The sequence below is a fragment of the Mobula birostris genome, chromosome 9 (genome assembly GCF_030028105.1).
Source record: "Mobula birostris isolate sMobBir1 chromosome 9, sMobBir1.hap1, whole genome shotgun sequence".
NCBI classification, from domain to species: Eukaryota; Metazoa; Chordata; class Chondrichthyes; order Myliobatiformes; family Myliobatidae; genus Mobula; species Mobula birostris.
The window spans coordinates 131,135,100-131,146,314 of NC_092378.1; the positions used below are offsets into that span (position 1 = coordinate 131,135,100).

General features: G+C 44.0%; 1 protein-coding gene across 2 annotated transcripts in view; it reads right to left on the reverse strand.

Moving 5' to 3' along the window:
* Nucleotides 1-10,748, reverse strand: part of rsl1d1 (ribosomal L1 domain containing 1) — a 29,892-nt gene extending 19,144 nt beyond the window's left edge. The window contains exons 1-3 of one of the 2 annotated variants that reach the window (XM_072268840.1): nucleotides 10,662-10,748; nucleotides 5,554-5,693; nucleotides 796-934 (exon numbers count right to left, since the gene is read on the reverse strand). In XM_072268840.1, the coding sequence (XP_072124941.1) occupies nucleotides 796-934; nucleotides 5,554-5,693; nucleotides 10,662-10,688 (306 nt within the window). In that variant the 5' untranslated portion in view covers nucleotides 10,689-10,748. Of the gene's footprint in view, nucleotides 1-795; nucleotides 935-5,553; nucleotides 5,694-5,889; nucleotides 6,035-10,661 lie in introns of those variants that run through there. The other variant, XM_072268839.1, reaches the window with a different exon arrangement.
* Between the last annotated feature and the right edge of the window lie 467 nt (nucleotides 10,749-11,215).

The window sequence follows — 11,215 nt, forward strand, 5'->3', positions numbered from 1 at the left end:
TGTGTGGCTAAGCACATCTCAAATTCAGTAATGACATCACATCGTGAATTTCAAGATGATGATGATGAGGAGGCTTCCGGGAGTGAGGTAGACTGGCTGTTTGAGTGGTGGTGTTGCAACAACAATCTCACACTCCAATGTCGGCAAGGGTGAGCAGCTTCAAGTTTCAGGGTATCACTATCTATCCTGGGACTAACAATTCCATGCAATCATGAAGAAGGCATGTCAGCGGCTCGACTTCATTAGGAGTTTGAGGAGATCTGGAATGTCACCAAAGACACTTACAAATTTATATAGATGTACAGTGGAAAGTATTCTAAGTGGCTGCATCACAGCTTGGTATGGAACGTTCAATGCACAGTATCGCAAGAAGCTGTAGAGGTTTATAGATGCAGCCAGCTTCATCACGGGCACAACCTATACCACCATTGAGGATATCTTCAAGATGTGGTACCCAAGAAGGTGGCACCTATTGTTAAGCACCCTCATCTTTCAGGACAGGCCCTCTTCCTGTTGAAGTCCCACACTCAACAATTTAGGAACAGCTTCTTCCCCTCTGCCACCAATCAGATTTCTCAATGGTCTATGAATATTACCTCATCGTTCTTTTGTTTTCACCATTTATGTTTGTAATATCGGGACTTTTATGGCTTTGCACTGTACTGTTGCCACAAAACAAACTTCACCTCAATGCCAGTGATAATAAATCTGATTCAGATGTCTTCACACAGATAATTTCACTTCTAAGAGGCAAACTGAAACAGTATTTATTAGTTGCCCAAATTTGAAGCCTACCTGTGTAACATTCTTAAATCCATGCTTATCAAGAAGTTTTCTATAGAATTTTTGAGTCTGATCAGCATTCATGTTTGGTTCATCTTTGGTGAATAGGCAAATTTCCTTTGTTTCTGATCGAATTTTATGAGGCAAAATTCTGCAAATAAAGAAGTTCAAAATTATCCACAAAATCTTCCCACCCATGTTTTTTTTAAAAGAGTTGAATTTTCAAAGTGCAGAGTTACATAGTACTACGTAATAAAACTGAAAATTAAATCATACAGTTTACTACAGCTTCCTACCTCACCTCCTTCATGTATATTGTGCTCCCGTTTGTAAACTTAGAATACTGCTACCTATTAATGCATGCTGTCACTATCAAATATTATTCAATTTGAAAATGTCAAGCTTGCATCAGTTCTCTTCAGTTACAGGTCCCCCCCCCCCCCCCATCCGAAGGTAGAGCGTTCCTATGAAGCGGTTCATAAGCCAGAAAGTCGTAAAGCGAAGAAGCAATTAGCATTTATTTATATGGGAACATTTTGTGAGCATTCGCAGACCCAAAAATAACGTACCAAATCATGCCAAATAACACATAAAACCTAAAATAACAGTAACATATAGTAAAAACAAGAATGATATGATAGATACACAGCTTATATAAAGTAGAAATACCTTTCCACAATTATTGCCTGAACTGTTTTCTGTAGCGAATATCTCACGCAAGCGCCATCGGCAAAAACACAGCGCAAGTGCTCTCCAGTAACCTTTAAGCTATGAAGCTGCCAAATCATACCAAACAACACGTAAAAATACACAACCGATATCAAGTAGAAATAATGTATGTACAGTGTAGTATCACTTACCGGAATCGGGAAGACAGTGCCGAGCACACTGATGATGGTGTGTTAGACCGAGTCGTCAGAGGTTGGGGTGGTGCAGTGGCCCCCACCTTCCGTGCAGCAAACCGATATCGATTCGTGGAGAATGCAGCGGTAGTCTGGAGGTACACAGCACATCTTTAAGAAAAAAGCCAAAATAAACAAGCTAATTAATTAGGTGCCACCCGGCACGTAATTGTCGGCCCAGATCAGTGCCGATTCCGTCACCTCTGATCTGGGCCGACATTTACGTGTCGGGCGGCACCTAATTAATTAGCATGTTTATTTCCGCTTTTTTCTTAAAGATATGCTGTGTGCCTCCCAGCTACTGCTGCATTCTCCGCGAATCAGTATCTGTCCGCGGCCTGGGTCTTGGGGTGGTGGGACACTGGGGTGTCATCTTGTTGCCTGTTTCCATTAGAGCACCATCTTCTCCTATGACTGCCCGTCTCAATGTCGAAGGTCGAGGTTTGTTGTCTGCTGTGGTTGATGTGAAAGGCTTGCTTGACTGCTAAGCCTCGCGCATTTTTCTACCATACAGTTCTTTGTAAGCACTCAAACCATCCTGCAAATATCCCCTAAACCGACGTACCCCTTCAAAATTAAAGTCATACTTTATCATTACTCATTCGGTTTCAATTGTTATCCTTTCCTCTTCCAATTGCATCAGCTCTTCATCTATCAGTTCTTGGTCATGGGATGCCAAAACCTCTTCAACATCATCTTTGTCAGCTTCCACAAGCCAAACTCACTTAGTCCTTACTTCGTTCACCATGATCAAAAGGCTTAATTATGTCTAGTTTTATACTAAGTGTAACACCCTTACGAGCTCTTTCGAGCTTTTCCGATACCATAGAACTCATCTTGCAAACGGCTGCTCACAGGCACGTGTTTAAGCAATACCGGCAGGAATGCCGTTCCAAATCCAGGGGAGAGCGGCTACTCAGGGCGCACACTGCCTTTTATTGCGCGCTGTTTTTTTCGTAACAGTGAAAACACCTTCTGTAGCGAAAACCGGGTACTAATGTAGGTCTTTTGTAACAGTGAGGTTTCGTAAAGCGAACGTTCGAAAAGCGGGGGACACCTGTACTTGATGAGGTAACCGTAGCCTTTGGTCAGGAGCAGATGTTGTCAGGTACACTCCAGTTGGTGGTCAGCAGTGGTGGCTAAGTCACTGCGCATCTGTTCCTGACTTCCACCTCACCTCAACTCAGTGGTGGGTGCGTGGAATGCACTGCCAGTGAAGGTAGCAGATAAAATAGGGTCTTTTAAGAGATTCTTAGATAGGTACATGGAGCTTAGAAAAATAGAAGGTTATGCAGTAGGGAACTTCTAGATCACTTCTAGAGTAGGTTACATGGTCAGTGCAACATTGTGAGCCGAAGGGCCTGTAATGTGCTGTAGCTTTTTTATGTTCAACTCCTTTTTACTGCTCCATAACCAGCATGGGGCTCTTTCTGCCTCCTCTTCCATCCTGCAAGCTGCTTGGTTCTTGCTCTTTTCATCAAGGCCCAGTGCAGACAGCAATCTCCATGGAGACCCTGCCAGGAACCCTCCAGTCAATCTCCACGAGAATAGCCATGCCTGGCCATCCTTTGTCCCCGCATTCCTGGACAAACGACTGGTACTTCAGGGCTTCCTTTTGTGAGCCTCCTCACATCCTTCCTCCCATGGTCCTCATGGTTCGACACCTCTAACTGCACCATGTCACGTCTATCTCCTGCACTTGCACCCCCTCCACCCCATTGCTGGAAGTCTGCAGAGTCGAGGGCTGGCCTTCCCAGCATGAACATTACAGCCATGTTAAAAATGGGGTGAAGGTAGACAGGCAGACAGACTCCATTTATGGAACTATTTGTTTATTAGAACTGAAAGTTTTATTTCTTAAAATAGCTTTCTGCAGTTGCTTCTAAAATTAATCTGTGACCCGCTGAAACATCCTAATTTGCTGATTTGATTGAGTTACTTTAAGAGGGAAGAATTATTCCTATCACAAATTTTGGAAGAGACCCCTTGGTGAACTGCACACCAGGGCAGTCACTCAAGTTAAGTGGTCAATCTTTAAGTAAGGAAAGCTGTAACTACTGCTGGCTCAATGCTAAGTGCAAATTCTGAGCCAACATTACAATGCCTTGAACTTAATTTATTTGGATGACTAATGCTGTCCAAACATAAACCACAGCGCAGGATTTCAAAAGGGTGGCAAACGAGACTGTTCTTGACATCACGGGGAATACAGTCCAGCTGTATCTGGGACAAAGGAAGATAGCTGTGCTTGTTAGAAGTTAGTCTTACCTCTTGCAATGCAAAAATCAGTCCATGCATAAATTCCTCAGGGAAGGGTACTGGTCACAAATATCTTAGCAAATGAAGCAACCTATGCTCACATGCAGTAACAGCAGATATGTAAACACAGACGTGTATGGCAATGGCCAGTTCGAATGAGAGAATCTAACCACCTACCCTTGACATTGAACTGAAGCAGCTGCATCAATAAGAGACTAACCTCATGACACTCCTTTCCAGACCATAAAACACAGGAGCAGGTTTTGGTCATTCGGCCCATCAAGTCTGCTCCACCATTCGATCATGGCTGATTTAAATTTTCTTCTCAACCCCATTATCCCACTTTCTCCCTGTAACCCTGGACATTCTTACTAATCGAGAGCCTGTCAATGTTTTGGGTATATTTAAAGCAGACCTCACAGCTGCCTGTGGCGATGAACTCCACAAACTCATCACCCCTGACTGAAGAAATTCCCCATCATCTCCGTTCTAAAGGGATGTCCAAGTCACTTCCACCATCTACAAAGCACAAGTCAGGATCGTGTTGGAATACACCCAACTTGCCCAGATCAGTGTGGCACTAATGATTCTCAAGAAACTGAACACCATTCAGGCATTCCACCAAAGTCTGTAGACGTTCATTCCCTCTGCCACTGACACACAGTGGCTGCAGTGTGTACCATGTACAAAATACAGTGCAGTTCCTTGTCCACGCTTCTGCAACAACTCTTGAATCTGATCTTTATCAGCAGGAAGAACAGAACATAGAATAGTACAGCACAGTACAGGCCCTTCGGCCCACATTGTTGTGCCGACCCTCAAACTCTGCCTTCCATATAACCACCCCACCTTAAATTCTTCCATAGAATAGGGGCAGGAGATGTCCATGAGTACTGCAACAGGATGGTTCCCCTCAGGACATACATCACCCTGACTTAGAAATGTTTTGCTGATGTGTCCAAATCCTGCAACTCCCCTCCAGATACACCGTAGCAGCTCAAGAGGTGGCTCATCCACGCCTTTTCAAGAGCACTTAGACATGGACAATAAATTCTGGGCTTGCCAGCATACCCAGATCCTGAAAATCATTAATATATTTTGATCCATTTACTTGCACAATTAAAATCTACTCACAACAAATAGAAATTCTATTTTTTTTTGCAACAAGTAGCTTTACATCTAGTGGGTTAAAATGGTATAACTAAAGATAGGTCACTATGGAGTTAGCTGGTTACCTCTTTTACACAAGCCCTTTTTCAGCCTTGGCTCAAAACATGACATTAGAGTTGTGTGGTAAACACTTCAGAGATTAAAATCACATTTTAGTACTCATGGAATAAAATACTGCGTAGATTACTTTTTTGACAGCATTCTAGTCAAACAATGATCTTCATTCTTCAGATAGTATACACATCTATAGAGGATTTAATAGCCTACACAATTTCCTTCCAAACATGCTGAAAGGCTCCAGTAATGAATCACGTTTTGTTCTGCTCAATTTCATCTTCGTACTTCACCCATTCTGCTCCCTAACCTCTTGTTAACAGAAACCACAGCTTGAGGCTGTATAAAATATAAACAAGGAATTAATCTCCTTTGGTTTACTTACATTTTTATTGTTTGCTCCCACTTTGGAATCTTCCAAACTGTGACATTTAGCTGTATAGTCTCATCTTCATTCAGAAATAGCTTTGTGTCACTTTTGTTTTTCTTCACATATTCCTTCAATGCATTAATAGCCTTGCGTACCTGGCGAAATGAGGCAGTGAAGGGAACAGAGATCAGTCCAAAAGAACAAATCCATTTTAGGATAACAGGCACTTCAATTACAAACTCAAATAAAGTGCACCCAGTGATGCACATTTTAAAATTCCTTAATAATCTATTGTGATTTGCGCATCACTTAAAATCACATTCTTCTATCGCCAAGTCACAAAGTACGTACTGTAGATATAAACAAGTATTTGGGAGTCTGGTGGAATAGATCTGACAGCTGCTCAGGGCTGCAAGCATCTTCTACCATGTGTGAACACAATTCATGACATTTCCAAAGTGCTGGGATTGCAAACAGTTCCCCATGCCCAAATCTGAGGAGGACCTCGATTACAGATGCTCATCATTGGCTGTTTTCTCTCTTTACCTACAGAAAGAATTATAATCAATGCAAGAACCCTTCCATTCCCACCCAAAAATCTGTGACACCCCACCAAGCAAGTTAAATGGAAATTAAGGCAATGTTTTTAAATACTATTAAGTGACTTTATCCATAGTACTTCCTGGCAATAACCATTACAACTGGATAGATTTTCAGAACAATTTCAAAACTTCAGCATCTTCTTGCAGATCAATTAATTCCAGCATAATATATCCCATCTACTACTTTTTAATCACAGAACTCCCCAATAGATCTACTTATATGACCACATTGACTATCCAATTTTATTTTTTAATAGTAACTAAACCAATGGTAGGTTTTCTTTCCATTATTTATCCATACAGTACCAACCTTTCAGAAGAACAGCCCATTTCCAACTTGCAAACTGTTGGAGAACGAACGGTTCACAGGAGGGGAAGAATGTCGTAACCTCTGGGAGTTCTCTGGAATCCCGGTTAATCAGTGCAGCTACTTAATTGGGACAACTCTTAAAGAACAAAAACTAATCAAGAAAATAGCTGGGATTTCCGTCATTTATTTGGGATACGACACCACTTAATTGGGACAGGAGACTTACTGAAAAGTTTCTAACTAGCAACATCGCTTGTAATGGCTGTTGGACTCTACATCCTACTTAGAGCAAACAGTTTTTAAGTTGTGTCAGTTGCATATGTTTGTGATTAAAAAAAGTGATTTTTGGGAGTACTTTATGCAGGAAGACAATAAAAGCAGTGCATTTTAAGCACTAGATGTTTGTGCTGATTTTGTTCATTTACAATCAAAAGAACATAGCAGGGTACACAGGATGAAATTCTCCGTTGATAACTATTAGGAACTAATACATTGTTTCATACTTGTGCGATCCATGGGAGTCTCATCACTTACACCGCCACTATCTTGGAAGAAGTGCTGGAGGCGAGGGAGAAGGGCTGGCGTCCTGGTGAAGCTGAGACGGCACGCAAATTGGCCACTGCTCCCTAGCATACTGCTGGCTAACATTCAGTCCCTGGATAACAAGCTGCGCGAACTGAGAGCCAGAATCTCCTACCAGTGGGAAACAAAGGAATGTAACATTTTATGCTTCGTGGAGACCTAGCTGATGGAGGAGATACCGGACCACGCTATCAAGCCCTCTGGATTCTCCCTGTTCCGGGTGGACAGGTCAAAAAACCTCTCTGGGAAGAGTAAAGGAGGAGGGGTATGCTTCATGGTCAACAATGCTTGGTGCTACCCCAGAATGTGCATGCTCTCAAATCCATTTGTTCCCCAGACCTGGAGTACTTGGTGCTGCTGTGCAGACCTTACTGGCTGCCTAGGGATTTCACGGCTGTTATCATCACAGCAGTGTACATTCCGGCGCAGGCTGATACTGACCTGGCTCTCAAGGAACTGTACGAGACCATCAACACGCTGGAGACTGCACATCCAGAGGCTGCCTTCATCATCGCCGGTGACTTTAGTTGAGTATTGCTGACGAAAGTGTCTAAAGTTTTGTTAACACATCCAGGTGAGCACTTGTGGAGATACACACTTGACCGCTGCTACACTCCCTTCTGCAATGCTTACAAAGCTCTCCTTCGCCCAGCTTTTGGAAAATCAGATCATTCTTCGATCCTGCTTTGCTCACGTCGATTGGAATGTCTTTCATGATGAGGATGTCTCTGAGTTCACCTGCTTCATCCGGAAGTGCAACAACAATGTTGTCCCCCAGAAGTCGGTCAGGGTCTTCCCGAACTAGAAACCCTGGATCAATACTTCCGTGCGAGCAGCACTTACCACACGACACAGAGCTTACACTGCCGGCAATCAGCAGGAACTCAAGAAAAGCAGCTACAATCTGCGCAAAGCTACCAAGGCTGTGAAATAACAACACAGGAACAAGATGGAGTCAAGATTCACAATGAATAGCACACACAGGACTTGTGGCGAGGGCTGCATACCATCGCAGACTTCAACGCCAAAGGTAGTGGTGCCGCCAACATTGCGGCCTCTCTCCTAGATGAGCTCAATCGCTTTTACACTCGGTTCGATGTCGCTAACGCTGACCCTCCGAGGAAAGACAACCTGCAACCTGGTCATCTGAAGTATGCAGGTGTTTCCAACGAGTGGACAGACGCAAGGCTGTGGGACCAGACGGCATCCCAGGGCGAATACTCAGGATGTGCGCAGCACAACTGGCAGGTGTGTTTACAGACATTTTTAATCTCTCCCTCTCCCAGAGTAGAGTGTCCTCCTGCTTCAAATTATCCACCATTGCCCCGTACCAAAAAAGACCAAGGTAACATGCCTGAACAACTTTCGTCCTGTCGCATTCACCTCAATAAGCAAATGCTTTCAGAGGCTGGTCAAGGATTACACCTGCAGCTTGCTACCACCCAGACTGGACCCCCTACAATTCGCCTACTGACACAACTGATCAACAGACGATGCAATAGCCACTGCTCTACACACCATCCTAACACATCTGGAGAAGGATGCTTATGTGAGAATGCTGTTCTTGGACTACAGTTCAGCATTCAACACCATAATTCCATCCAGGCTCGACAGGAAGCTCAGAGACCCTGCCTTGTGCAGCTGGATCCTGGACTTCCTGTCAGATTGCCAGCAGGTGGCAAGAGTGGGCTCCCTCACTTCCACCCTTCTGACTCTCAACACAGGAGCCCCTCAGGGCTATGTACTGTCCCCTCCTTTACTCCCTGTATACCCATGACTGTGTCGCAACCCACAGCTCTAATCTGCTAATTAAATTTGCCAATGCCACTATACTGATTGGCCTAATCTCAAACAATATTGAGGTGGCCTGCAGGGAAGAAGTCACCTCTCTGACACAGTGGTGTCAAGAAAACAACCTCTCTCTTATAATGTCACAAGAACAAAGGAGCTGGTTGTGGACTACAGGAGGAATGGAGACAGGCTAACCCCTATTGACATCAATGGATCTGGGTTGAGAGGGTAAACAGTTATAAGTTCCTTGGCATCCACACTGCCGAGGACCTCATGTGGTCTGTGCACACCAGCTGTTTGGTGATAAAGGCATAACAGCGCCTCTTTCACCTCAGACGGTTGAGGAAGTTTGGTGTGGGCCCCCAAATCCTAAGAACTTTCTACAGGGGCACAACTGAGATCAGCCTGACTGGCTGCATCACTGCCTGGTATGGAAACTGTACTTCCCTTAATCGCAGGATTCTGCAGAGAGTAGTGCAGACAGCCCAGCGCATCTGTAGTTGTGAACTTCCCATGATTCAGAACATTTACAAAGACAGGTGTGAAAAGGCCCAAAGGTTCACTGGAGACCCAAGTCACCCCAACCACAATCTATTCCAGCTGATACCATCTGGGAAACGGTAACGCAGTATAAAAGCCAGGACCAACAGGCTCCAGGACAGCTTCTTCCACCAGGCCATCAGACTGATTAACTCACGCTGATTTGAGTGTATTTCTATGTTACAGTGACTGTTCTATTTATTATAAATTACTCTAACTGCACATTTAGACGGAGACGTAACGTAAAAATTTTTACTCATGTATGTGAAGGATGTAAGAAATAAAGTCAATTTAATACTACTGTATCAATATTGGTAGCGTTCTAATTTCTGTATTTCATTTAAAAACATAATTTATTACTCAGTTAAAGGAGTAGCTTGTCTTTTTAAAACTATTTCCATGAAGTTTTGGCAAATTGGCGTAGCCGCTTAATTGGGCCAAAATACACTGGCCCCGATGTGTCCCAATTAACCAGAATCATTTTTTTAAAAATACGCTGTCCAAAGGAAAGAGTTTTAGTTCTAATCTAGTAACTGTAGCCTTCAGTTAGTCCTGACGAAGGGTCTCGGCCCGAAACGTCGACTGTACCTCTTCCTATAGATGCTGCCTGGCCTGCTGCGTTCACCAGCAACTCTTATGTGTGATGCTTGAATTTCCAGCATCTGCAGAATTCCTCGTGTTTACTGTAGCCCCTCGTTCTTTTCCATAATACACCATGGATCCTCACTACTGGCTTCAAGTTCGAAGTACCAATGAAGTTGAAAACTGGCCCATTGTTTTCTATGGGACTTCTCAGAAACTAAAAATCATCCAAGGAAAAATTCTCAAGGGAAACTGAGTTAACAAGTAAATGTTAAAAGGAGACAAAAAAAAACTGCAGATACTGCAGCAAAAATAAACTGCTGGAGATTAGTTTTGGGTCTGTGGGATGTGAACAGCAGTCGACTTTTCAGGTTGAGACCCTTCACCAATACCTCCTGACCGATATTTCCAGCATTCCCCGTTGTGTTTTTTTTTATATTTTCGATTTCCAAATCTGTATTTCATTTTTGAACGTTTTGCGGAAACTCCGTTTGTAAACCGACGGCCCGCTGAATTCAGCCGCCCCGACCCCAAGTCGTGCGGGGCAAACAACGTGCGCTGCTCGGCGGCAGAGGGAGGCCTTGCCAGACCCAATCATCTCCCACTGTACCCACAGCCAACCGCCTGCTTCACCTCGCACCGCTACCTTTCATACCCCCCGCCCCACACCAGTTGAAAGCCAAAGGAAAGCGTCCGAGCTCCGTCCATTCCCGTACCTGCTCCGTATCCACCGCCTCCATCATCTCCACGTGTGGCGTCCCCACTGAATGCCGTCACGACCTTCAACAACCAAACTTTATCGACAGCACGGCAGGCGAGCGCTGCGGCCACCAGGGGGAGTCGCGGGCAGCCAAGTCTTCCGCAGTAGAAAACTCATTTGAATAATTATCGACGCAAACACGAGGAATTCTGCAGATACTGAATTATTTTATACATTTCTAACCGTTCTCAACAAGACAACAGAGTGTTGGAAGAACAGCAGTGTAAAAAAATTAATAGTGAAAAAAGTTTAAAACTTCCATTTTCACTTTTTTTTACAACTTCTACTCAAGCGGGTCCTGGACTCGATGATTTATTTCATCTGGGATCTGAACTGATGGATGAAGCCAATGTAGGACCTATACATTCTTTCACAGGTCGGGCAGGTGGGAAGAAGCCTGGGCGCACCTTCCGCCGGTAAATTCCGGGTTCCATGTGCGCTCCCTTCAAATGGACTCATCGCTGCCGTTTCTCTGTTTTCAGCGGTCGGTTATTCGCAAGAATCGGTGGG